We start from the raw sequence: 22,926 nt of genomic DNA on the forward strand, positions 1-22,926 counted from the left end.
ATGTCGTTTGTCCAAAACTCAAAAGAAAGAAAATCGGTCAAAAGGGAATAAAAAATAAAGTATTCAATTTTAAATCAGTGGATCAAAGAATAAGGGCTTTTCTCTTAAAAAAAAAAAGAAAAAAAAAAAAAAAAAGACTAACTTATTGAGAAATTATCAAAATGTCTGACAATTAATTTTGTTCATTTGTACAAATCTCGCTGAAATGAAATCAACACAACTTCAAGCTGCGGGAAATAAAAAGCCAAAACTGCACATTTTTGATGTTGTTCATTTTGCATCATCTGTTCACCAACATGTCTGATTTAAATACACAGAGAAACAAAAACAGCCCCATCAACTCTCAATTTCCACTCCCAAATAGAAGCAAAAATACCCATAAGCACTTAGTGGACACATTTTAAGGTGAGGATTCTCTTATCTCGGATGGAGCTACAATTTAAGTTCCCTTTTTTTTTTTTTGTTCACAAGCGACTCGGTCTGGGTTAGTTTGGACCTTGTATCCTTGGCTGTGTAATTAGAGATGCAAACATACTTATGTTAAAAATCACACCAACTCCTGCATGGCGTCACATGACATTCATCCTTTTCTAAGTTTTAAAATGAATCATTTCAGGCAAGCAGCTTCATAAAGGGATCCTTAACATTGAAAATCTGTTATTGTAAATTCCTATCTTGCAGCAGGGAGGGATTGTCTTCCTCCCACCACAGCCCAGGTTAAATCTATCTGCCCTGATTCCTGCACCCACTTATTTTTCTCAGTCAACTTAAGCGATCAGTCCTACAGGTTCCTCTTCAAGAGAGAACAGTGAAATCGATCACTGTGGACACCTAGATATGTTGGGATCATGTCTCACAGTCAGTTTATACTGTTGATTTGGGTTGATCAAATTCAGAGCCACAAGGTTTCACAAACTGGTCTGATGGTGGGAAATTTGAAGAGGGGTTTACTGGGTAATACTCCTTATTTGATGGAGGAAAAGGCAGTTGCGAAGCATTTTGTCACGGGGCTGGTTTCTTGCAGTTAGTGTTGATCGGAGCAGGAAGGTGAAGCAGCTACTGTGCTGGATAGAGAGATAGATGGATGGATGAATGAGCGGATTGAGTCTCTGGAGAATTGCACTTTGTCTCTTGCTGCATGCAGTCTGCAGAGCAACGACTGACTTTCTCTGTGTCCATAGGAAGGTTTGTCATTCTTTGATCTGCAGAAAGGAAAGACAACATGAAAATGACTGAGGATGCTTTATCAAAGGACACAGAAAGACTGTTAACGGTTTCTTCCTAACAGTTATACAAACACAACAATCTCAATGAGTCACTACCTTTAAAAAGGCTGAAATAAAGCTTAGAATGTACACCCTAATAACAAGATAATAGTTGATAGTATCAACCAGTTTTTATGCAAAAACAAATTCTATGCGTATGTGACCTGAAGGGACCTTCACTTTACCTCAGTGACGACCCCAGCAGCTATGGTGGAGCCCACATATCGCAGCATGAAGCGGCCCAATTCCTTGTAGTCCTTGTACAGTTCTAACGACACTGGCCTCTGGGTCTGGACCTCAACGATGGCATTCATACCCTTACTCAGACATCTTTATGAGAAAAGAACATAAAAACAGAAGTACCGGTGAGCCCAACCACTCAGATTTCAAGATTTTTCAGTATTATATTATTTGGATGATAGTTTATCTATCTAGATAATCATCTTTTTACTGTTTATGTGTACTATTTATTTATTATCCAGAACTGGATGCAATGCATCCATCCAACACTCACTTTGGTTTCTTCTTTAGGACCTCCCCGCTGCTCTTGTGTAGAACACTTATAAGTTTCCTAATGGTGGCCGGCTCACTTACTGTTTGATAATGCAGCAATACCTACAACAAACAAACACACACACACACACACACACAGAGTCTTTAATTTGGAATATTTGTGCAAAGAACAAAACTGCTGGTGTGTGTGTGTCTGTGTGTGTGTGTGTGTGTGTTTGCTTACTGGGAAGCCTTGCGTGATGGGGACCTCGATGTTGAAGAGAAGGACTCGAGCTCTGAATCGAGTGCAGACTTTGACGGGCTCTTTGGGATCACAGAACACACAGCCCACACTGGAAAGAGGAAGTTCATTCAAAATACGGTCAATCAAATAAAAATAAAAAGCCTTTATGCTAATATTAAATAAAAAAGCGGCACCACTTTGGCTTACTTGATCTTGATGATGTCCATACCGGTGACGGTCAGGCTCACATGGTCTCCTGCTGCAGCCCAATCTAGAGCTTCATCGTGCATAGTTATACCTGCAGTAAAGATAAAGCAGAATGCGGATCACTCTGCCACTAGATGGCAGTGTTCATCACAGCGCATTTATTGATCATCTCTATGAAGATACAAGGAAAGGCACATTCGGATGCAGATGTGCTCCATGCTGACAAACTACTTGACAGCATAGATAAGAACCTGACTGAGGAAGTATTTTATGAAGTTTGATCCTGTATTGATAGTTACTTTAATCATTTTGAATGCATCTTACCATCATAACCATCATCAAAGAAAATGCCCTGAAAGAGTTGTAAAATGGAAAGCTGAAGAGCCAGAGGTGACCATCACACCAAAATGGCAGCGTACCTTTGACTGTGCAGGTTTCATTGGGAGGCATGGCCAGTATTCTGTCTCCAGTCTGGATGTAACCCGCCTCAATCTTCCCCGTTACACAGAAACCTGAACCTTGGTCTGTGGGAGGGAAAATGCAATGTCAGCAACAGTTTTAATTCGGAAAATCTCAGAGGAACATAAAATAAAACCACATGCAGCGTTAGTATGTATCAGTGACTTTTACCTTTGAACACGTCTGAGACACACAGTCTGAAAGGTTTGTCAATGGACCTCTGAGGGGCTTTGAAGCCATCTTCAGCAGAGAGAAAAAAATGTTTAAAAAGGAGAAAGGACAAAAATGACAGATAAGATAAACATAGAAGTCTGCAGTTGAATCATTTTCTCTGGTACTTTAGGGAATATTTGTAACCGTCATGTAGTCTGAATGATCAGCATTTTGATGACAGTGGAAGTGTCGTAAGCTAAATTCTTAGGAAGCGAAAGTTCATATCTTTTTCATTAGCGTACATTCTCAAAATATGATTACTGTATTGAGTTAGCCGCATTCCACTTCAGAGCTGTGATGTAAGAATGAAACATTCGGCTGCTTTTGCCTCAGATTGCTGCAAAAGTCTCCATGGCTGTGGGGTCAGCTTGATACTGTAATGTTTATTTTCCAATAGTGATTGGTGTTTAAAGCAGACAGAAAGTGCAGACAGAAGACATTCAGGGAAACACGTCTTCCCTACAGCTGCATAATCATTCTCTGCACTCATATGTCAGTACAATTCACTGCTAAAGCTAGAGTGTCGGCTGTAAGATATGGCTACGTATGATACTTTTACATCATAAGGGACTTGTACAATCATTTTCATATGCTCCTTTTCAGAGTAAAAAAAATCATACAGACATTCTTTTGGAGCCAATTCTCAAAACTTGGATGGTAGATTTTGGATGAAGCAGATGAATTGTAAAACCACTGTGAGAAAAGTTCTCTATATTTGCATTGATGCAAGTTCACTTGTTTGAAGGTGTCAACCTGTTTTCACGCTTAATCACATTTTTTGCTGACATAACTTCGTCCAGAAATTAGCAGCACTTTACCCCAGTGGTAAACCACAGCAGCAGCAGAGGTTATGCAGTTTTACCATATGAAGGGAGACACGATGAAATATCTCTCTGCTCGCAAGTGATCACTAAAGACAGCTAAACATATTTATTAAATGTTTTCATTCCCCTGGTCGATTTCTGTCTTTCAGAAAGAGATTTTTCAATTGCAAAATTAGTCAGTAATAACTGCAATTATAAGGGGAAAACGATGAAAAATGGGAAGACATGCAGCCTGTGTACGTATTTAAGCTATGAGATCTGTATTTGAGCGTCACAAGGCCATAAAAGCTTTATGCAAATGAAACCCTATGAGCAGTACCGATTTGTTCCAGCAGGCTGGGACCAGAGAACCAAGAAGTGAGCTCAGACACCGAACTCCTGGCGGTGAGGTTCTCTCCTGAAAGGCCACTGGTGGGGATGTAGAAAACATCTGAGTCCTGGAAAAAAGTTTAAAAAAGCAACTAGATTAACCCAAAGAAAACTGCTCCTCTTACATAATGACAGTATAAATACTGATACACATAAAGAGTCTAATCTCCTTAGATGTCTGGTGACATCTAAGACATCTAACCAACCTTGAATCCTGCTTGCTTGAGAAAATGGCCGAGTTTGGAAGTAATATCTTGGAAACGCTCTTGCTGCCAGTTTACCTAATTTATATGAACACACAAAGATACAAAGTTTATCTTCCAGCATGGCTTCAATATGAAATGTGTTGGCATTAGCAACAGGTGGATGATTATGGAAAAATACACAATTGTACAGACGTCCTTAAGAATTCTTTCTCTCCTGCTGCATTGTTTAAATAAAATGCAAAGACCAACTAAATGATTCATATATATATAGTGAACATCTGTTGTGTTAGTCTTTCATGTCTTTTTCTGAATTTAACCCCGAATAGAAGTAGAAAAAATCCTGTAATTCAAAGTTGCACATCTGCAGTGATGACCAAAACCAGTCCTAAAAACATTCGTATTTGTGCTAGTAATGTGCTCCAACCTGGTCCATCTTGTTGACAGCTACAGCCAGCTGAGTGACGCCAAGCGATCGCACCAACAGAGCATGCTCTCTGGTCTGACCGCCCGCCTCGAAGCCCGCCTCGAACTCTCCTCGGCTGGCGTCCACCACGAGCACCGCCACGTCGGCCTAGAGAGAGAACCGAGACAGATGTTTTCACAGAGACAGATGTGAAAGTCGAACTCAACTCAGCAGGAAAGTTAACAGATTAATTACAGTGTTGTAACATCCATGGTGCATGTAAACAACTATTGTTAGGATTAAGAGCCGTGTTTGAATGATAGAATTTGTAGCACAATCAACTCTAAAATTAAAAACCTTAGTGTTCTGTTCACCGACACCCATCCCGACTCATACAGGAAGAAAAAATGACTTGAAAAAGACAAACAGTAAAGTTCTGAAGTTCATGTGAACTGTCATGTGACAGAATATTAATTGCATCTAAATTAGTCATGTACTTACAAATGTAGATCATTGGATTTTTTTGCTCTTATTAATGACATATTTTAATTTATAGTATGTATTAAACAATCATTCTTTAAATCAGGTGTTATTTATCAATTTTTTTCTTTTTTAAATAACTGAAGGCATGCTTTACTGATGATATGTTCAGGCTGAGAAATATCCTCTTCTGTTTGTGACACCATTTGCTTACAACAGGAACTCCTTAGTCACTACATGATTAGGCATAACGTGATGACAGTCATATGGTAAAAAGAGAAATTACATTTATGGCTCAAAGCAGAGACAGACGAGCACACCCATGCCTACAAAAACACCTTGTATCAGCAACACCCAAAACCGCGAGAGTTATTTCAAATCATGCCGACAGGTGTGGCAGGCCGAGGGAAAACGGAGGCAAAGAACCATTTCTAATAAGCCTGGGGTTCGTAGAGTCACACAAATGATTAATATCATCAGATTAATATCAATGTAATGAACATCTTGAAAAAAATACATGTAATGAACTTAATGAATTGGAAAAATCTTATGTTGTTTGGTAATTTAAGAGACAAAATTAGAAAAATTAAGCATTATGAAATACACAAATAGACGATTTTATCCGTTTCATCCTCTCATTGAAGATCACATTCTTGATTTACGCGTTGTAAAAGTATACCTAGTCTACTTTATTTTGTCTACAGGTCCCTTGAAGGTCTTGTTTATTTTACAGTATAGCCTAAAAAGGTTGTTGATGTCTTCAAATATAATTTTCTGACTTTAACCAGAGTTTTTGTTGCTGCTGTGAATTTATAATCCAATGTAGAGCACTTTGGTCAACTTTATTTAAAAAAAAAATGTGCCGAAATAAATAAACCAGGAAAAAGCAGCATGCTGATGTTGCATTTTCTTTCTCCATTCCAGGGTTCAGTTTTCTGGATAATGGGGTAGATTTGTGCGGGTTACATTCAGACCAGAGACAGAATTCTGTATATGTTTTAGTTACACTGTCACTTGATGTACTTTCTTGGTGGATTTCTTTGAATATGTATGAAGGACACAAGTTAAAAACTGCCTTACAAATACAGAAAGGCCAGTGATTTAGGTCTGAATAAGGCAAACCTCTAGGATGTTGGTTTAGCTCAGCTGGTAGAGCAGGCTCCCCATGTACAGAGGCTACAATCCTCGTCACACGGGTCACTTGTTTGACTCACAATTATCAACCATATGGTGCATGTCATCCCCCACTCTCTCTTCCATGTATCTGAAGCAATCAGGCATTATGATGTGTGCATGACTACAACATAGCCTCTTACTGACATGAGAATAACAGCAATAAGTCTCTGTATTTCTGAAGTACCCCCCCTCCACCCCAGTTTATGACAAGTAACTGGATTATAGGTATTTGTATAAAGATAAAGACTATCACACTCCACTTAAATGTTTTAGAAGGTAATACAGTTTAGAAGTGGAGATGTAAGTAACAGTATTATCGGGAACATTTGCCAAGGGCTCATCCCGTTAATAGAAATTATGAATAAGAGTGGTCCTAAAACCCAACTCTGTGGCACCCCCTTTGATATGTTAAGGGGTCGAGGTGTGTCGCCTTTGACCTACACACATTTTGATGAAATAGAACATTTTCAAAGCTGATTGATAATCAGATAAAATGTTTTATAAAATTGAACAATAACATATGGAGGAATAAACGTTGGTACCTGAAAGTACTACATTCACTCCGTCAGTTTAGATGTACAGTGAAGGCTGCTTGGAACCTCTACACACTATACCTGTGCAGCTCCTGTGATCATGTTGGGGATGAAGTCTTTGTGTCCCGGTGCATCCATTAAGGTCACCACCTTAGAGTTTGTCTCAAACTTTGTCATGCCCACATCCATTGTTACACCTCTGGAACAAACACAAACAAAATAGGGCATTATTTTACAATTCTTTGATCAAGTTGGAAAAATGCTTTTGCATTGTAAACTATTTAGTAAGCGGAACTAACTGTAACTGACACCTGGCGTACTAAGTTGCTGAACAGCCATTCATTTGGGGATTGTAGACTTACAGTCTAGGTCATTTTCAGTTCAAGAGCCTTTCTTCTGGTGGGCGAGGCTCTCAGTCAGATGCTGTAAACATTACGTATTTCCTACAGAAATTACTGATAGGTAAAGCGCCAAATTTGCTTTCTGTTCCTGCAAATTTTGCTTCAGTATCACTACTGAACAACAGAGCGAGGGCAGACAGGAATGTTTTCTGCACGGTGCACCATGCGTGGTAATGCTAGTTATCAGCAAAATAGGGACTTCTTCCTTCAAATGAACAATCCAGTTTATCCAGATTCAATTACTTTGGACCCAGTTTCAAAATAAATGTTTTTATCAAGCATAGGACTCAGCAGGAAGTGACAACTTGGCAACCCAAGCCCTGCCCTCATACGGAGGGGCATTAAAGGGAATTTCCCTGTGTCCATGTGTATTTATTTGTGTGTTTTTATATTAATGCTTAGAATATACCTGTCCCTCTCCTCGCCAGTTTCATCCAAGACCCAAGCGTAGGCAAAGGAAGCCTTTCCAGCCTTCTTGGATTCCTGCTCATACTTGTGCATGGTGCGCTTGTTAACGTTGCCCAACAGATAAAGCAGATGACCCATCAGTGTGCTTTTACCAGCATCCACGTGACCTGCAGGGAAGAAAAATGTAACAATGCCACACAGATGAGGAAGTTAAAAAATAAAACGAAAAATAGAAAAGCAACTCAGTGGGTGTGGATTGATATAAGACACCAGGGTGGGTTGATGGAAGGCAGAAAAAGAGGAAGAATGTGATATGGGTGATAAGGCAGGTATACTGAGGAGGGAGTTGATAAGTGGCAAAGGGAAACCACAGACAGCGGCAGGAAAGAAAGAATTGCTCAAGAGGAGGTAGGCGGACAGAAATGGGAACAAGGATCGAGGCTGAGAGGGGGAAGGAGAGGACCATGGTGAAAACGAAAGGTTTCACAGGCTGTGAGAAACAAGAACGATCTTTACTTCTGAAACTACCAAGTCACCTTTTCTGGTGTAACTGAGACTGAGAAAATATGATTGAGCCACTTTACAGCTCCATTACTGCTATTCAACTCAGACAAGTACAAAAAGAGGCCGATTGGGAAATATAAATTTGACTGCCTAGCATTACAGAGAATGGTGGGATTTTTCTGAGGAATATACTTAAAAGTTGTTTTGACATTCAAGGATGTGGCAGAGAAAATGGAAGAGCTGGATTTACAAACAAATGATTTGTTTAAATGAAGAGCAATATATGTGACTTTATTACCTGCATTTTAAAATGGAAAAAAAACATTTTGGAGGAAAAGATTGTTGAAGATATGTTACCACGGGAGAAACTACTACTATATTGAGGCATCTTAAAACATTAATTCATTAAGTATATATTTTATTTATAACATTAAAATCTCAATGTGCTTTGAACTTAAAAAAACACTTAAGGGTTACATTTTATTTATGTTGGTTTGTAAGGTACTTCATTTCCCTCCTACCTATAACCACCAAGTTTAGCAGAGGTTTTCCCCCCTGCCTCTTCTCCAGTTCAGCCTTGATGTTGATCGACTGCCGGGCCTTTCCAGAAGAGCGCCCTGGGGTGGGGACTGTGGAGGGCTCGTCTCCATTTGATCCTTTAGATGGAGTCCCGGGACGCTTTGTCGTGGCCTCTGAAGATGCCGTTGCGTCTTCTGGGCTGCCACCTCTACGTAGCAAAGCAGTGACAACGCCATTTTCCCCCATGCTGAGGAGAGAGAGTGTAGAGGAGTTTAATCCCAATGAACAACTTCTCTTCAGCCAATATGCAGCTTTCTAAAAATTATTAGTCTGTACATCAACAACTCAAAATTTGGTGGATATTCTGAATTGAAATACAGCCATTACTTTGCTAGGCTGAATCAGTTCCAATATAAATAGGAGGAGTTCTGTTATGAAAGCGTTAATGTTCGGCTCAATGTGTGCAGATGTGTTTTTGGTACCTGGGAACTTCAAAGCCCATGGTCTGCTTCTTGCCAGAGACGGTCATACGGGCCACTTTAGGTATAATTTCAGAGTCCACTTTATTGTGAGGGGCATCTCGGCTTTTAGCTAGAAGGAACAGACAAACAAACCTGTACACTTTTCTCAGAAAAAAAAGGCAAACAACAGCGACTGAGGAGGATGTTACATTTTTACTGGCAAAGACATTCAAGCTGTATTTTTCGAAGAACTGTTGCATCTAGACCATGGATATTAGATACACAGTATATAAAATAAAATTTGCTCTGAAAATGCAGCACAATAACTCAATTTTTTTTCTAATTAAAATGAGCAGTCCAAACACTACAAAGCACTACCAGCATGTTCAAGATAGTTCTATAATGCATGGTAACATGAGAACACCAAGCACCAAAGACATCTTTAGGAAGTGGCTGCAATGTTCAGATTAGGACTGCTTGCTGGTTATAGCTGCATATAACTGGCATATGAAGTATACATTGTTTGTGTAAGCATGTCATGCAATAAGTGGGGACTCCATCTCCTGACTGGTAGTTCATATTCAGCAGTAGCAAGACTAGCTGAGCTCATTGCTTCGTCATCCCAGTCCCAAATGGCCACCACTCCCAGTCATAGCAACCTGCCACTGATTCATTTAGACATGGCTGCACAACTGAGCCCAGCACGCTTTCTGTGCGCATCTGTGTGCATGATGTGAGGCAGTGACATCCTGGTTAAGAAAGGGTTAATTTCAGTAGTGGCCGTTGCCTCCTGTCTCTACGTAAATAGAGCAGTGTGACACAGCATTTCAGAGAATGAAACTTTCGAAAAAAGGTGTCACCTCAGCAGGGTTGCATAGTGAGAGGTTTACGTGTCCAATAAAGCACGCACAACCAATAAGAATGCAGTCTTGAGGTTTTTCTTCAACACTTTTGGCTATATTCAAAATTGGACCAACTCCCAGCTGTCACTGATTCCTGTAAAACTTTTTATGTTTCTAACAGTCAATAAAAAAAAAAGCTCAACGGTTTGCTTTTCTCTGATTATTGTCTTTGAAGAGTAAGATTTCTCTTCATCAAAACACAAAATGCATTTTTTTTTTAAAAATCATATCGGTCCTCTATTTGCTCCATGCAGTTTATTCGTCATAAAAAATACCCCGAGGGAAAATGAGAGTGAAGGTGCTTTTAAACAGAATTAATAATGGACTTCGTCTCACCAACTTTTCTCTGAATGACTGCAGAGAAAAAGTCCCTCTCATTCTGAAACAGTGATATACAGGCGAGGCAGCTCACAAAAGACACTTACCAAAGGCTCTCATTCATCTGCTTAGTCACATTTATTTGAGTTTATTCCCACACTCTACACACAGGGCTGCTGTAAAGTTGGCCCAATGTGACTGTTAGTGAAAAGCTGCTGTTGTATTTAGAACAGCTTGTTCAAACTAAAAAGCTGTAGATAAATGAATAAAGATGGACAAATGGATGTCTACACAAAGAGTTTTGAAATAGTCTGTAATTAGAGTAAAAAAAAGCACGCACTTCAAAATGATGGACCTTTAACACCATTGTCATCACTGATAGCTGCATCCTTTCAGGCCTGCATCAGGCAACAACACTCAATGGAAAAACTCTCTGGGGAGTTTTTGGTTCTTCCTGCAGCCTGCACGATATGAGAAAAATATGCTGTGTGGTGTGCGATAACATTGCTCTGTACTGTGATAACGATATGAAGTGTGATAAATAAATACTGAGAGTATAGCAGCTATGACTCCGTTGCAACATGTTTCCTCCTGAATCCAAAATTCAAACAAAAAGATGTTTTTCCCGCCAACAAATTAGCACCAACTTGTCTCAGGGTATCTGATAGCTGGCTTAAACTTCATCTGACCTCATCGAAATGGTGTGAAAGCATGGCCAATACATCCAGATTACAATCCAATATTTTAAATGAAAGCATTACTGAGTAACGATTTATCGCGATAAATTCCGACTTCTGCACTAAATTTATTGCAAATACTCAGATCGTGATCACAATGACAATGCAATTAATTGCATAGCCCTGGTTTCTACCGCCTGCTTCAAACAAGAAGACACCATCCAGCTCGCAAAACACTTCAAAGATTAGCTGTGATTATTCGCTCAGATTAACTCTTACAAGGTAATTTAAAATAAACCAAAAGAGAAAAACTAAGAATCTACACAAACAAGCCGGTACTACTAAATCCCTGAAGGTTTTTTTTATTTGAGATCCTCACCCTCATTTTATTTTTTTGACCTGGGGTGAAACAGACAGGGACACCCAATCAAACACCCCCAAGGTCTCAAGCACGAAAGCAACCCCTTTTTTTTTTTTTTTTTTTTTTTTTATCTACCAGACATGATGCTCAGTCAAAAGACAACTCGGCAAACAACTGACTTTTCCGATACTTTCCCCCCAAGTTTGCCTCGGGGCAGCATTAACAGGAGGGCGGCTTTTGCAGACTAATTATGTTCTAGGGCTAGGAGCAGGATCTCTTCACACTGTTTGGACTGGCAGGTAAACAGTTGGCGTCCTCCCATCCAGGATTTCAAGAGTCAAGAGGACCCTTGCAAGTGACTAAGAGTGAGTGAGTCATCTGTACATCTTGGCCTGAGGGCTCAACTGAGCACAGGATGAGAGGAGCCCGCCCAGGATATGCAAATATCAACCCCTGTTCAAATACACACATGCATGCAGGCCAAAGGAAAATAAGAGCTCCAGGTGGAGGAGCTGGTAACTGGTTGACATAGCCTTTGCTTGTGATGGAGTCAAATCTAGCCGGATGCAATGACTTCATATGTAATCGAAACATTAGCTGTTTGATTTGTTTATACTCTACATGTCTCTAAGCATGTCTTATCACAAGTACACTTTGTCGTATGCTCTGAACAGGTTCCACAGAATCGGCTAATAAACTGATCAAATATTTGACACACTGCTCTGAAGCCAATAATTAAAAAAAAAAATAGAATTCTAGTGAGCTTCATACTGAGGCTCACTGCCACTAGAGGCTGCTAAAGGCTGTGAGAGATGAGGATTTGGACTGACTCATTTCAAATACAAGTTCTACTGCAGGGGAATTTAGGGGGAAAATGTTTGAAAAAAAAAAATACAAAGAATTGTGTCGAAGTCAATTTGTATGAGTTCATCTTGAAGCTTTGTCTGTTGTAATTACCTGTAAGAATAGAATCCCTGAATCAGAGGGAGTAGAGTGAAAGTGTTTTATTCAACTTTAAGTCAAGGCTACTCAGATTGGTTTCAACAAGCATGTAAAAAATAAAAGCTTTAGTCTTGCACTTTTTCCTCTTAATGCAGATATACACAAATTAACCAAACTATATGTCCCAACTTTATTCATGTTGGAATGAAAATATGAATGAGAGTGACTCTAAAGGAAATGAAAATGCTGGCTGACAGAAAAAAATCAAGTCTGACCCCTTTCAGGATGAGTCACACACACACGCAAAGTGAGTACCACCACACAACACCGAATACATCTATACACTCGTCATCCTCTGCACACACACCTACTCAGCAGACAGTCAACCTTGAGTCAAACCAACCACCTGAGAACTCTCACCTGCTGTTGACAGATTTCAAAACAGCACATTCAACTATAATGTCAACAAACATTAGGGATTTCCATTGTTTGGCCAAATAGTTAAGCAAATGAGCACGTCTTATTACGTTAAGACATTTGGAGTTTTAAGTGGTGCATTTGTTTCAATTCCGCTCTGTCCTGCTTAACTGGGGGGCTAAATTCAAAATGCTTAATCTTTTTGGTGCATGATCGCCATGTTCAACCTGTCTGAATTAAGTTAAAAGTTGATGGTAAAACCAATTTGTTATGTTTCCCTAAACATTGGAAGAAAAAAAAAACAAGTTAATCCTGAATCCACAAATACATTGCTTGTTTTTTTACAAAGTGTGAAAATAACCATGATGCAACACAAACCTTGCACTGAAGATGCAGCACATCTGGGTGTACTGGTACTTCCTATATAGATTTTAGATAACATAATGATTATCAGTTGCACAGTTTGTTACTGTGAAGGGTTATTGAGGTAGTGATTCATACTACACTTGAAGAAGAGTCAAAATTGTAACATATAATATTGTGTTCTTTACATTGACATAGCAGCTGTGTTATATAGATTTTATTTTAAAGTAATATCATTATTTATGGGGGGGGAAACAAAACTAGTCATTGAAAGTGTTTCTATTCAAACTGAACCATAACATGAGAATGATAAATAAGCCAGAATGCTTCAGTATCTATCTCAAACTGTCACATGAATGCTTTAAGACGACTTTATTTGCCTTCAAAGTGTTGCATTTATGGTACATTAGAATGCATCTTTTTCCATTAGAATTGCTCTCAGCCTTTTTTTCCTGTAAACACATTGCACCACAATAAAGCAGGTTTTACTGAGGGTACGAATACAAGTCCAAATGCACTCACGTTTTTGGACCACATGCAAGTAAAATGGTATTTTCCAGTTGGCACCACATCACAACAAGCTTAGTGTGTGCAACAATATAAACCTTGCAGAACTGCAGAGCATGTAAAGACACTAAATGATTTGATCTGTTAAAGCTTCTGACAAAGCTGTGAAAAAAAGTCAAGACACATGTTCAGATTTTCCTGCGTAGGTGGTGTAAGAGAGAGACACACAGAGAAAGATGATCGGCTGATGTGTGTGTGTGCGCTTGGGGTGACATTTTCCCCAAGAGTGTGGCTTCCTGCTCAAACCCACTTGCTGGCTCGCCTAAAGATGAGAAAAAAAAAGGACAAAACTGTTGCTGGACAAACCCAGTAGTTCATAATACTTACTCATTTCTAGATTTTCACAGATTCCAATCTATCAAAGTCTTAAATCAAACCTCCACTTTAAAAAAAAAAACAGACCTCAACATCCCTAATAAGCCAAATTATTTCCAAACATCATAATACTCCCAGAAGTTCATGTCGGCTGACAAACCTGTTTGACTTGTAATGTTTGACTTGTCATTATTACCACAGTCTGCCCTTTATTATCTATCATGTCCCTCAGGCTCACCAGTTTATGTTTGACACCCTGAGGGTCCACTTCACTCAACTCTGTGCACCTGTATAAAGTTTACACACATTTAGCCCAAACCCTTCACTCAAAGAGCGTCCTCACATTGAAGACAACAATGAAGCAGTGAAATAAAATAACTACACAGGGAGGAGAGTTTGACATCAGCCCCCATCATCTCCTCCTGTCTGATAACCACTGTACACATCGGTGACGAGAATATGACTCTTTTTAAGCAGCTTTGTCCAAGCTTCAGTTTAAAACTTTCTAATAGCAAAAACAATGACTCACACTTAGATGATAAGATACCTTTAGAAACTAAGAACAGGCTAACCTAAAAAAAAAAAAAAAACTGCACCAGATACATAATAGGACTTATTTTTATCTCGGTGGACATTTCCCCTTATGAACACTCTTCATCCATATAAATACTACACTGCAGATATACTCGACTTGCATTTCAGCTTGAGGTAGAATATAGAGCACGGTTTTATTTTGTATCAGAGAATTAGACACAACCAGAGAGACACGCCCAGACACAGGTGCTTTAAGAGTACATAAATTCAGTCATCTTTATTTGGAAATTTACAAATTAACCTCTAGCTGAGTGCGAGGACACACCCAGCATAAATCAAGCCCATTTGTACATTGTAATACTAAAAGCTTTTAAGAGCAATACAAGCCCTTAAATGTCAGGCCTTCAAGCATTCCTTATGACTCTCTTTATTTCCAGTGCTTGCTAGTTTTGTATTTTCTTGAATATTAAACATCAGAAGTGTTTGTTTTCTTTATGTGCATTGCTGGGTATACATGTGCACACACACTCCCTTTATGGGAAAATCTCCAGGTGTCCTCCACACCAAAATGTCAACCCAATATCATGATCTCAAACACAGGCAGCACTAAACCAGCACAATGGTTAACTGATCCATATTCCATAGCTGCAGCACACCTGCAAACAAAATCAACCTCCTTTTGTCTTTTGAGGGTTCATGCAGCTCAAAACTAGAAAAGAGGCCACGCAAAAACATACATTTGAATGATATCATTTCCCCTGACTAAAATTCATCTACTGAACTTTCGTACAAAAATGTTGACTAAAAAAAGACAGTGGCCATCTAAGGGTACAAAAATAAAAATGTTAAATGAGGAAAAAGTTTTAAAAAGTTCTTAGAATTCTAACACTTCAGTGAAATTTTACATAGCTGCGATACATTTCAAGCTGCCAGGCAGAAAGAGTAAGTTCATTTTTGATCCAGTTTGACTTCCAACAGAATTGTTGTGTAGCAGCAGTAATATAAGACTTGCTTTCTAAAAGATATAAAAGAAAACAATGTTGTAGTAATACTATTTTTAGCGGTCTTTAAGCAGATCAGCGGAAAAAGTTTGTCCTAAAAGTTTGTTACTCCACTTGACTGATAGTAGGATACAGATTAAAAGTCTCAAAAGGACCGCTGAGCCTGAGAGCTGCATCTCACCGACTTCAGTTCATTTGGGGAAGGAGAGCCACAAAAAAAAAAAACAATCCAAGCTTGTCGTTCCAAGGAAAAAACTTAAGCACCAACACCGACGCAACTGAGACAAGTTCTTCCTCGTCTACCTGGTGAATGCTTTTCGCTGGTTTGCACGGACGATGTCATCTGGTGAAGGCGTCTCAAAGCCAAATGGTACAATCGGTGAGAGGGGGGTTTGCTGCTCTTTGGCTTTGTCTTGTGATTTACTGAGGAAGGCCTGGTAACCACTCTCTTTCCTCTGACCTCCTATTCTTCGCTTCAACACATTCCTCATCCTCCTTTGTTGTCTGCAGTTCTGAATCGACAAAGTAATTGCAAACACTGATGGTTGTGCAAACACAGAGGTAACTGGAGGAGGAGAGGATGGCGAAGGGAGGTCTTGGTCGAAGAGACGAAGACTTGGTCCATCTGACTGGGCCATGAGAGCACTCAAATCAATAGTCTGCTTCGGCTTAGGTAGCCTGGCGCTTTGGTGGTGTCTGTGGTCGACTTTACGCATGGCCCCACCCTCTATTGTACTATCTGCCAAAACACAAGCCCTCTCTGGTTTTGCTGGTAAGAGGAGTGAGGATAGAGAGTATTGTGACCCATTTGAGGTGGTTGAGGTTTTGCCTTTGTGTGCAGACAAATTTGACAAAGAGAGCAGCTCAGAGGTGGCAGGTGGTTGTTTCAGTGCATTTGCTGGAGCGTCAGTGCTGGTTTGATGCTGCAGGGCTAACTGAGACAATGACATAGTCGCACCTAGACCTGCAGGAGTGTTATTGGCTGGTTTAGAAAGGGTGAGAGTGTTATTTAGTTGTTCAGTGCTCTGTGATTGTGACTGGCTGCTTGCGTTCCTGTTTTGGTGCTGTGAAGCGAGCTCAGACAGCGAAAGAGTTTGGGCTGGTGCAGCAGCCCCCTTGAACGCCACAGAAGTTAAGCTGCTTTGAGAAGTAGGGAAGTATGTTGTGGTTGTAAGGCTGGGGTTCGAATGTTCCTGGATTAAATCGGCCAACGATAGGCTTCCTTTAGGATCAGCCTTTGTGGCTTTAACTCCAGTCCCAACTCCTTCTTGGTGCTGATTGCTCTGGAGGACAGAACTGAGACTCCCAAATCCAGGAGGTGTAGCAAGAGAATGACTTGTAGTTGTTATCCTGGGATTGTTTAGCGACAGACTGCTGAGTGAAACTGAAATGAGGGAGGGAGCTGAGCCTTGCAATGTGGCAGACATGTTTAAAGATGCCAACGTTCCCAATGAAAGACTATTCTGATTAGGGGAATTAGGGCCCACAGTGAGAGTGACTAACGAGGGAACACCCACACCTCGCCCAGTGTCATCTCCGGACACCTTAATCCTCTGCACATGCTCAGACATGAGCTGTGACAGACTGATACCACTGCTAACAACTGGACTGAGGCTTTGACCCGGTAAGTTTTGATTTTCATGGTTCCTAACCATGGGGTACACATTGTGTTGAGATAGTGTGTCTAACACATGTGGTTGCAAATGTTTGGACCCTTCAGTTTTGGTTTTATGTGTCTTGGACATAATGTCTGTGTGAGAAGCAGACAAGCAGGCTCCTTACCTTACGAAAGCCAATTGCAGTTGTCGAGGAAGAAGGACAAGAGGACCAACAGCAAAAGGAGGAGGAATTGTACCATAAATTGGAAGAACAAAAAAGACAAAGAAGGCACTTTGTTAAACATTTGCATAAACATGTCTTTCACATCATTTTTTTAAAGATGCCCGTGGCTATTTATGTACACAATATTAATTAAGATTTTGTAAAACCTGTGTAATTGTTCCTGTGAATAAACTACACATGCCCAGACAATGAATCGTGATACCATTTTAGATGTTAATATCCCCTTGGATTATCAATCCATCCCACGCAATTCTAATTCTCTAAATTATTTTATAGTCAGAATATCATTCAGATGTAATAGACTGCTCAAATGTGGGTTGTTCAAAATGACTATCTAAACTGAGCTTCATGTAATTGTTGCTCAGGTGATAAAACACACCATTTCTTGTCTATGTTTGTTAAGTCAGGGTAACAGGGCATCGTTCCATTGACGAAACGCGATTTAACAGTCGGTACATAAACAGTGGTGGGCTGAGGGCCAGCAATGCCTTCTCTGCTGGCCTAAACACTGTCAGACTAACTAAATTATATTTTATAATTTTGTTTATTTATTTATCATTAATTCAATATGCTTTGTCAGAATTGTTGTCCTTTGTTTACTTTAGTTTCATAGCTTCTGTCTCCCTCAGTTGTCCCTCGTTTTAAATACAGCCTTTATCCAATCAGATTTCGCCCCTGAGTTGTCTCCTGATCAACAAAAATCTGCCCTGAGAAGTTTAAGTTACTGAGTACAATATTGTTGATTCTCATATTCTTCGACCAATCAGACGTTGAGTTTAAAACATTGAGTGTATTTTTTGACATGCCAGAGCCTTCTAGCATGCCAACAGGTTTGGTGTCGGATTAACTTGCAAATTCTTTTTTGAGATTGAAGTTTCAAGAGAAGCTTGGCATCGTGAAAAAGGGTCAACCAACCCCACAGCTGGAAGGCCTGATGCAGCCAGGGAATGACCTATAAACCAGCTATGAAATATCTCAAGTGCCTTGGTGGGCAAATAACTGGAGAAAATTCCACAGATGATCACATTATTTGATGTTATTAAAGTGGATGACTACAGACAATAATTCCTTAAGAACAAAAGATTATAGTATGATCCAGGTGTACCTTTCTCAGCAACGGCCTCTTGTTTGGCTCTTTGCGGAAGTGGCGCTTTCTCCTGGCTAACTCTTGTTACCGAAGTTGTCTCTTCAGTGGTACTTATATTAACCGGGACTTTCTTAGTGTCTTCAGACAGAACTGCATCCAGTGCCTTCTGTGGGTCGAATCCACATCTGATGGCTGCCTGGGTGAGGACTGAGTCTGACACAGCATCTCCAAGCACAGTCCGCATATGGTCCAGACAGGAAAAGAGCTTGGCTACAGAGTACAACACACACAAATATGATACGTATGTTATTTTGATGTGGGGGAAAAATACAGATGAAAACAAGAAAATAACCTCAAGAGGAAGTATACTCATTCAAAACTACCTTGGTGTCTTCAATCAGCACATTTCAGACATAAAAAAAACAAAAGGTACAGTGCAGGTGACCTCCATCATTTGTTACTGGCATAAAAATATCTGAATTCCATCATATTACCTTGATCAAGAGGGTTAAGGTTGTGGCTGATGGTAGGGGACATCGGTACATCCTCATCTTCATATTCTTCCTCCTCTAAAGGCTCCTCCTTTGGTGCTTGCCTCTCTTGGCGTGAGTAGATGAACTGATTTGCTGTAAAAAAAAAACAAAAAAAAAAAACATCTTTACTTACAAGCTGATTAAAAAAAAATACTGCTGTGATGTATGTTTAACATTTTATCATTCAAATGGTCGACTGAGTATTAAATGAAATCAACTTCTTTAGGATTAATAATGTTCATTTATGGATACCAACCTGTTGCTGGTGATATACAGCAGTCGTCCTCCACGGACTGGCCATACATGTCATCGTCTTCAAAATCTAGAGAAAAATAAAGAAACTCTTATTTATTTCGCTTACTGTACATTCACAAAGAAACACATGTTAAACAAATGCAGCTGTGGCAAAGAGAAAGACTCATTTTATTACATTTGTAATTTTGCCTTGTCAGCAACTTAACTGAAGAATAACACTAAACATTGGGAGCCAGGCAATGCACTTTGATTACATTACAGTCTGTTTGAAACATTGGAAAGATGACTTAATCCGTAAATGTAAGTTCATTTTACCAAATAACACCCCAACCAAGTGTGTAACATTTGAATAGGAAGCTAGCGAAGTAGCTGGTTTTACCATTTGTAAACATGAAAAGTTGACTAAGTTGCTCGTTACAGACACATTATAACTACGGCAGCTTCAAAGCTTTGCTGTATAACTAAATCATATTATCGTGTTAAAACGGATGTTGTGCCAGGTGCCAAGTGACACGACATCAGTCTTATCGTAGCCTGAGCAGCTAACGCTAACATGTTAGCTGCTCAGGCTACAATCAATAACATTGAACATTAGCTTAGCCGCTAACGCGTTTAGCGGCCTTGCGTTGACGTTTCGCAGTCAACAACAGCTTACAAGTTACAGTAGGATACCTTCATCGTAGTTGTAACCTCGAACATTTCTGTGCCGAGACATTTTTGATTATTCGTGTTGCCTTTGCCCGCAAGTTTTTTTTATATCGGCGCACAGGCTGTTGTGACACATGTGTCTCACTGCCCGGCTGCTGCTGCTGCTGTGAACCTGCTGCTGTTCATTCTACAAATATGGAGAGATTTTTCAAATATGTATATATATATATATATATATATATATATATATATATATATATATATATATATATATAATACAAGCCGTTCATTTTACCACCTATTAGTCTTTTGCTGTGTGGTTAACATGGTAATCATTGAAAAGTAAAAACAAATTCAACTTTCTTTATTTTATTATTCTGACGTCACTTCCTGTTTTGAAAACGAACATTTAGGCAATTTTTAATTTGCAGAGCTTGTGAGAACTCAAGTTTTACAGATATTTGAATATATTATTAAGACTTGCACAAAATAAGAAACATGACTCATTGAACTAAGTATAAATATTTAATTAAAAATGATCAGGAGGAAAACATAAAGGAAAGCCAATTATTTACTTGGAAAACAATTTGACGATGTTTTTTGTATTTTTTTTATTTAACCTTTATTTATCCAGGAAAGTCCCATTGAGATTAAAAACCTCTTTTTCAAGGGAGTCCTGGCCAAGAGGCAGCAAAAGGTACACAGTCACACTCACAACATAGAGACAGCAATTAAAATGATAAAAAAACAGTTACAAGTAAAGGAGGTCGTCTCAAGTGCTCTCAGCCTGGATTTAAAAGCATTCAAAGAAATCAGTTCAGTTATTTTCCAGTCTTCTTGCAGCATGTTCCATGTAGAAGGAGCAGAGTAGACGAAAGCCCTTTTTCCCAGCTCTGTGCGGGCAAATGGAACAGACAGCAACAACTGATCATTTGAACGCAAACCGTATGATGATGAGAAAGATATAGCCTAATGATATGATTACATATGCATATGGTCTGCATCCAATCAAACTCTGTTCTTTTTTGAATAAGGAAATACTTTAAAATCTTATTGTTTGTCTATGATTGTAAAAGTGGATGCACAACATCATAGATGAACACTGACAAAGTGTTATTTCTCTTTTCCTTGATAAGAGGATTTCAGCAGGTGATTTCTGATTGGCCTTAAGCAGCACACTGAAAGGACTTGAGAGAGGCTGCCTGCATAAAATACAATAACAAATTTGAATCTCAGCTCCAGTTTTGGGCTGTGAATGTCTTGATCATTTTTGTCAAAGGTTATGCCCTATGGTTAAAGACCAAATGATCTGAGCCCACACTACACCTCCCTCAGAAACACACACACAAAAACAGTGACATCATTTTCCTGCTGTCTTTGTATGACAAGGAAACTTAAAGCCTGTCTACCACAAAGGGAAGAGAAATAAGTTGTTTATAGCCCTGTGTGAGCTTGCATTTGTGCATTTACAAACATGCATGTGTGCAGGTGTAAGCAAGTGTGGTTTTTTTTATACATGATGTTGACCTGATCTCATCTTCATTAGCCTCTTTGCAGATGAAAGGAAAGAAGATGGTGAAAATGTCACACAATAATCTGATACCATGATGCAGGTGAAGTCTACACTTCCATATCTGCATGGGGAAATGGAATATGAGGTTTGGTGTGTCTCCCCATTCTAAAAATAGAGCAGAATAAAGAGAGAAGCTGGCTTAGGTAATTTTGAAGACCTTTTCACTATAATTGTCTCATATTGCAAGTGGCAGTTTGACAAAAGAGGCTTCTATTGGTAGAGGTTAGTAAAAGAAAGAAGGGTATTGCTCATATTGAGAGGGAGTCGTTGTGAACTTTATTCTTTATTGCACATTAAGTGTTACCTTTCAGTTAGGAGAGTATGTACGCGTTTGCACATCAATGTGTGTCCCTATGTGGGTGGAGGTTTCCCCTCTAAAATTCTGGTTCCTGCGTTTTGAAGTCTGGTTTCTGTGTTTCGAAGTCTTAGCTGCTAATCTTGGGAAACATAAACAATTGCTTATGTTCACACGGAGCACAAGTAAACAGACAGAAACATGATCTATTTACAGTCACTGCCTATGCATCACTTAAATGTTTCTAGGACATTTTAAAACCAAAGGCAGCAAACAGCACCTGCTTTGTTATGGTAATGGAACATATAACCTCAGTGTATGGAACAGTCTCAGTGTTGAAACCTGCACTCAAACAAACATTTTTTTGCAAATTACAAATTATTTTCGGCTTTCTTTATGTTGTATCGATAGATTATGTAAATTCTTGTATGTCTAAACCTACTTGATAATGAAGACCCTCTGAATATGGTTGTGTCTGCGACGAGGCTGAGGTGTGACATTTCACACCTCTATGCAGGATCTGAGCTTTTGTTTCCTCTGAATGTTTTTTTTTCAAGTGTTCTCGGTCAAATCTGTGCCACCGACGTGGCCACAGGGTTTCTTAGGAGTTTTGATCAATGAATTTGTGGCATGAGAGAGACATTTCAAAGATAAAATTGGGCTGAGTAGATGAATTAAACAGATGGATGGACAGATTGTTGGAAAAATTAGCGGATCAGTGGATGGGTACTTTGTTTAAATGACATAAATATAAAAGAGCTAAATGAATAATTCATGTATCCACCACCGCCACCTTTTTTTTCTGTAAATGACTTAAAAATCTCAGAGATGCAGGAAGGGTTTAGCAAATGGATGTTAATTGTAATTGTAGAATCATGTGATAGCAAAGGATTGAAATCTGTCATCGTGCATATCTAAAAACAAATTAATCTGTGTGTAATTGTAGAAAACAAAGTCTCAGCACAAGAGGGCGAGGGGTGAAGTCCATCCTAAATGTTGGCAGCAGGTATGCGGTCATGCTTTCACTTAATTTGCCATGGGCAAAAGACATTATGTGAAGAGTCTTCAACATGAACCCCCAGGGAAAATGCAAAACCTACCCTTTACCTATACTTTCGCAGGTGGTCCTAAC

At 39.4% G+C, this 22,926-nt stretch overlaps 1 protein-coding gene across 5 annotated transcripts; it reads right to left on the bottom strand.

Annotated features, from left to right (window-relative positions):
- Positions 1 to 255: 255 nt before the first annotated feature.
- Positions 256 to 20,118, bottom strand: hbs1l (HBS1-like translational GTPase). 5 transcript variants are annotated; one of them, XM_020638834.3, is made up of 18 exons: positions 19,951 to 20,118; positions 19,280 to 19,345; positions 18,985 to 19,116; positions 18,509 to 18,760; positions 9,186 to 9,294; positions 8,706 to 8,950; positions 7,682 to 7,847; positions 6,953 to 7,070; positions 4,704 to 4,850; positions 4,280 to 4,354; positions 4,024 to 4,141; positions 2,839 to 2,907; positions 2,628 to 2,732; positions 2,209 to 2,299; positions 2,002 to 2,110; positions 1,780 to 1,880; positions 1,451 to 1,595; positions 256 to 1,202 (listed from the first exon to the last, which is right to left on the bottom strand). In XM_020638834.3, exons 1-18 carry the CDS (start codon positions 19,991 to 19,993, stop codon positions 1,191 to 1,193), a joined length of 2,103 nt encoding a protein of 700 aa, XP_020494490.2. In that variant the 5' UTR covers positions 19,994 to 20,118; the 3' UTR covers positions 256 to 1,190. The 5 variants fall into 5 exon arrangements, with proteins under 5 accessions (XP_020494490.2, XP_029134091.2, XP_020494493.1 ...); XM_029278258.2 differs by lacking the exon at positions 19,951 to 20,118 and adding an exon at positions 19,658 to 19,772; XM_020638835.3 differs by lacking the exon at positions 256 to 1,202 and having other exon boundaries at positions 1,442 to 1,595.
- Between the last annotated feature and the right edge of the window lie 2,808 nt (positions 20,119 to 22,926).

This window comes from Labrus bergylta, chromosome 15, assembly GCF_963930695.1.
Source record: "Labrus bergylta chromosome 15, fLabBer1.1, whole genome shotgun sequence".
NCBI lineage: Eukaryota > Metazoa > Chordata > Actinopteri > Labriformes > Labridae > Labrus > Labrus bergylta.

Bases quoted from the DNA above. Each gene is read 5' to 3' on its own strand.
- hbs1l (XM_020638834.3), bottom strand. From the start codon at position 19,993: ATGTCTCGGCACAGAAATGTTCGAGGTTACAACTACGATGAAG. The intron at 4,851-6,952 runs GTATAGTGTGTA...TTCTCTCTCTAG, and splicing joins TGATCACAGGAGCTGCACAG to GCCGACGTGGCGGTGCTCGT. The intron at 2,300-2,627 runs GTACGCTGCCAT...TCTTTACTGCAG, and splicing joins TGAAACCTGCACAGTCAAAG to GTATAACTATGCACGATGAA.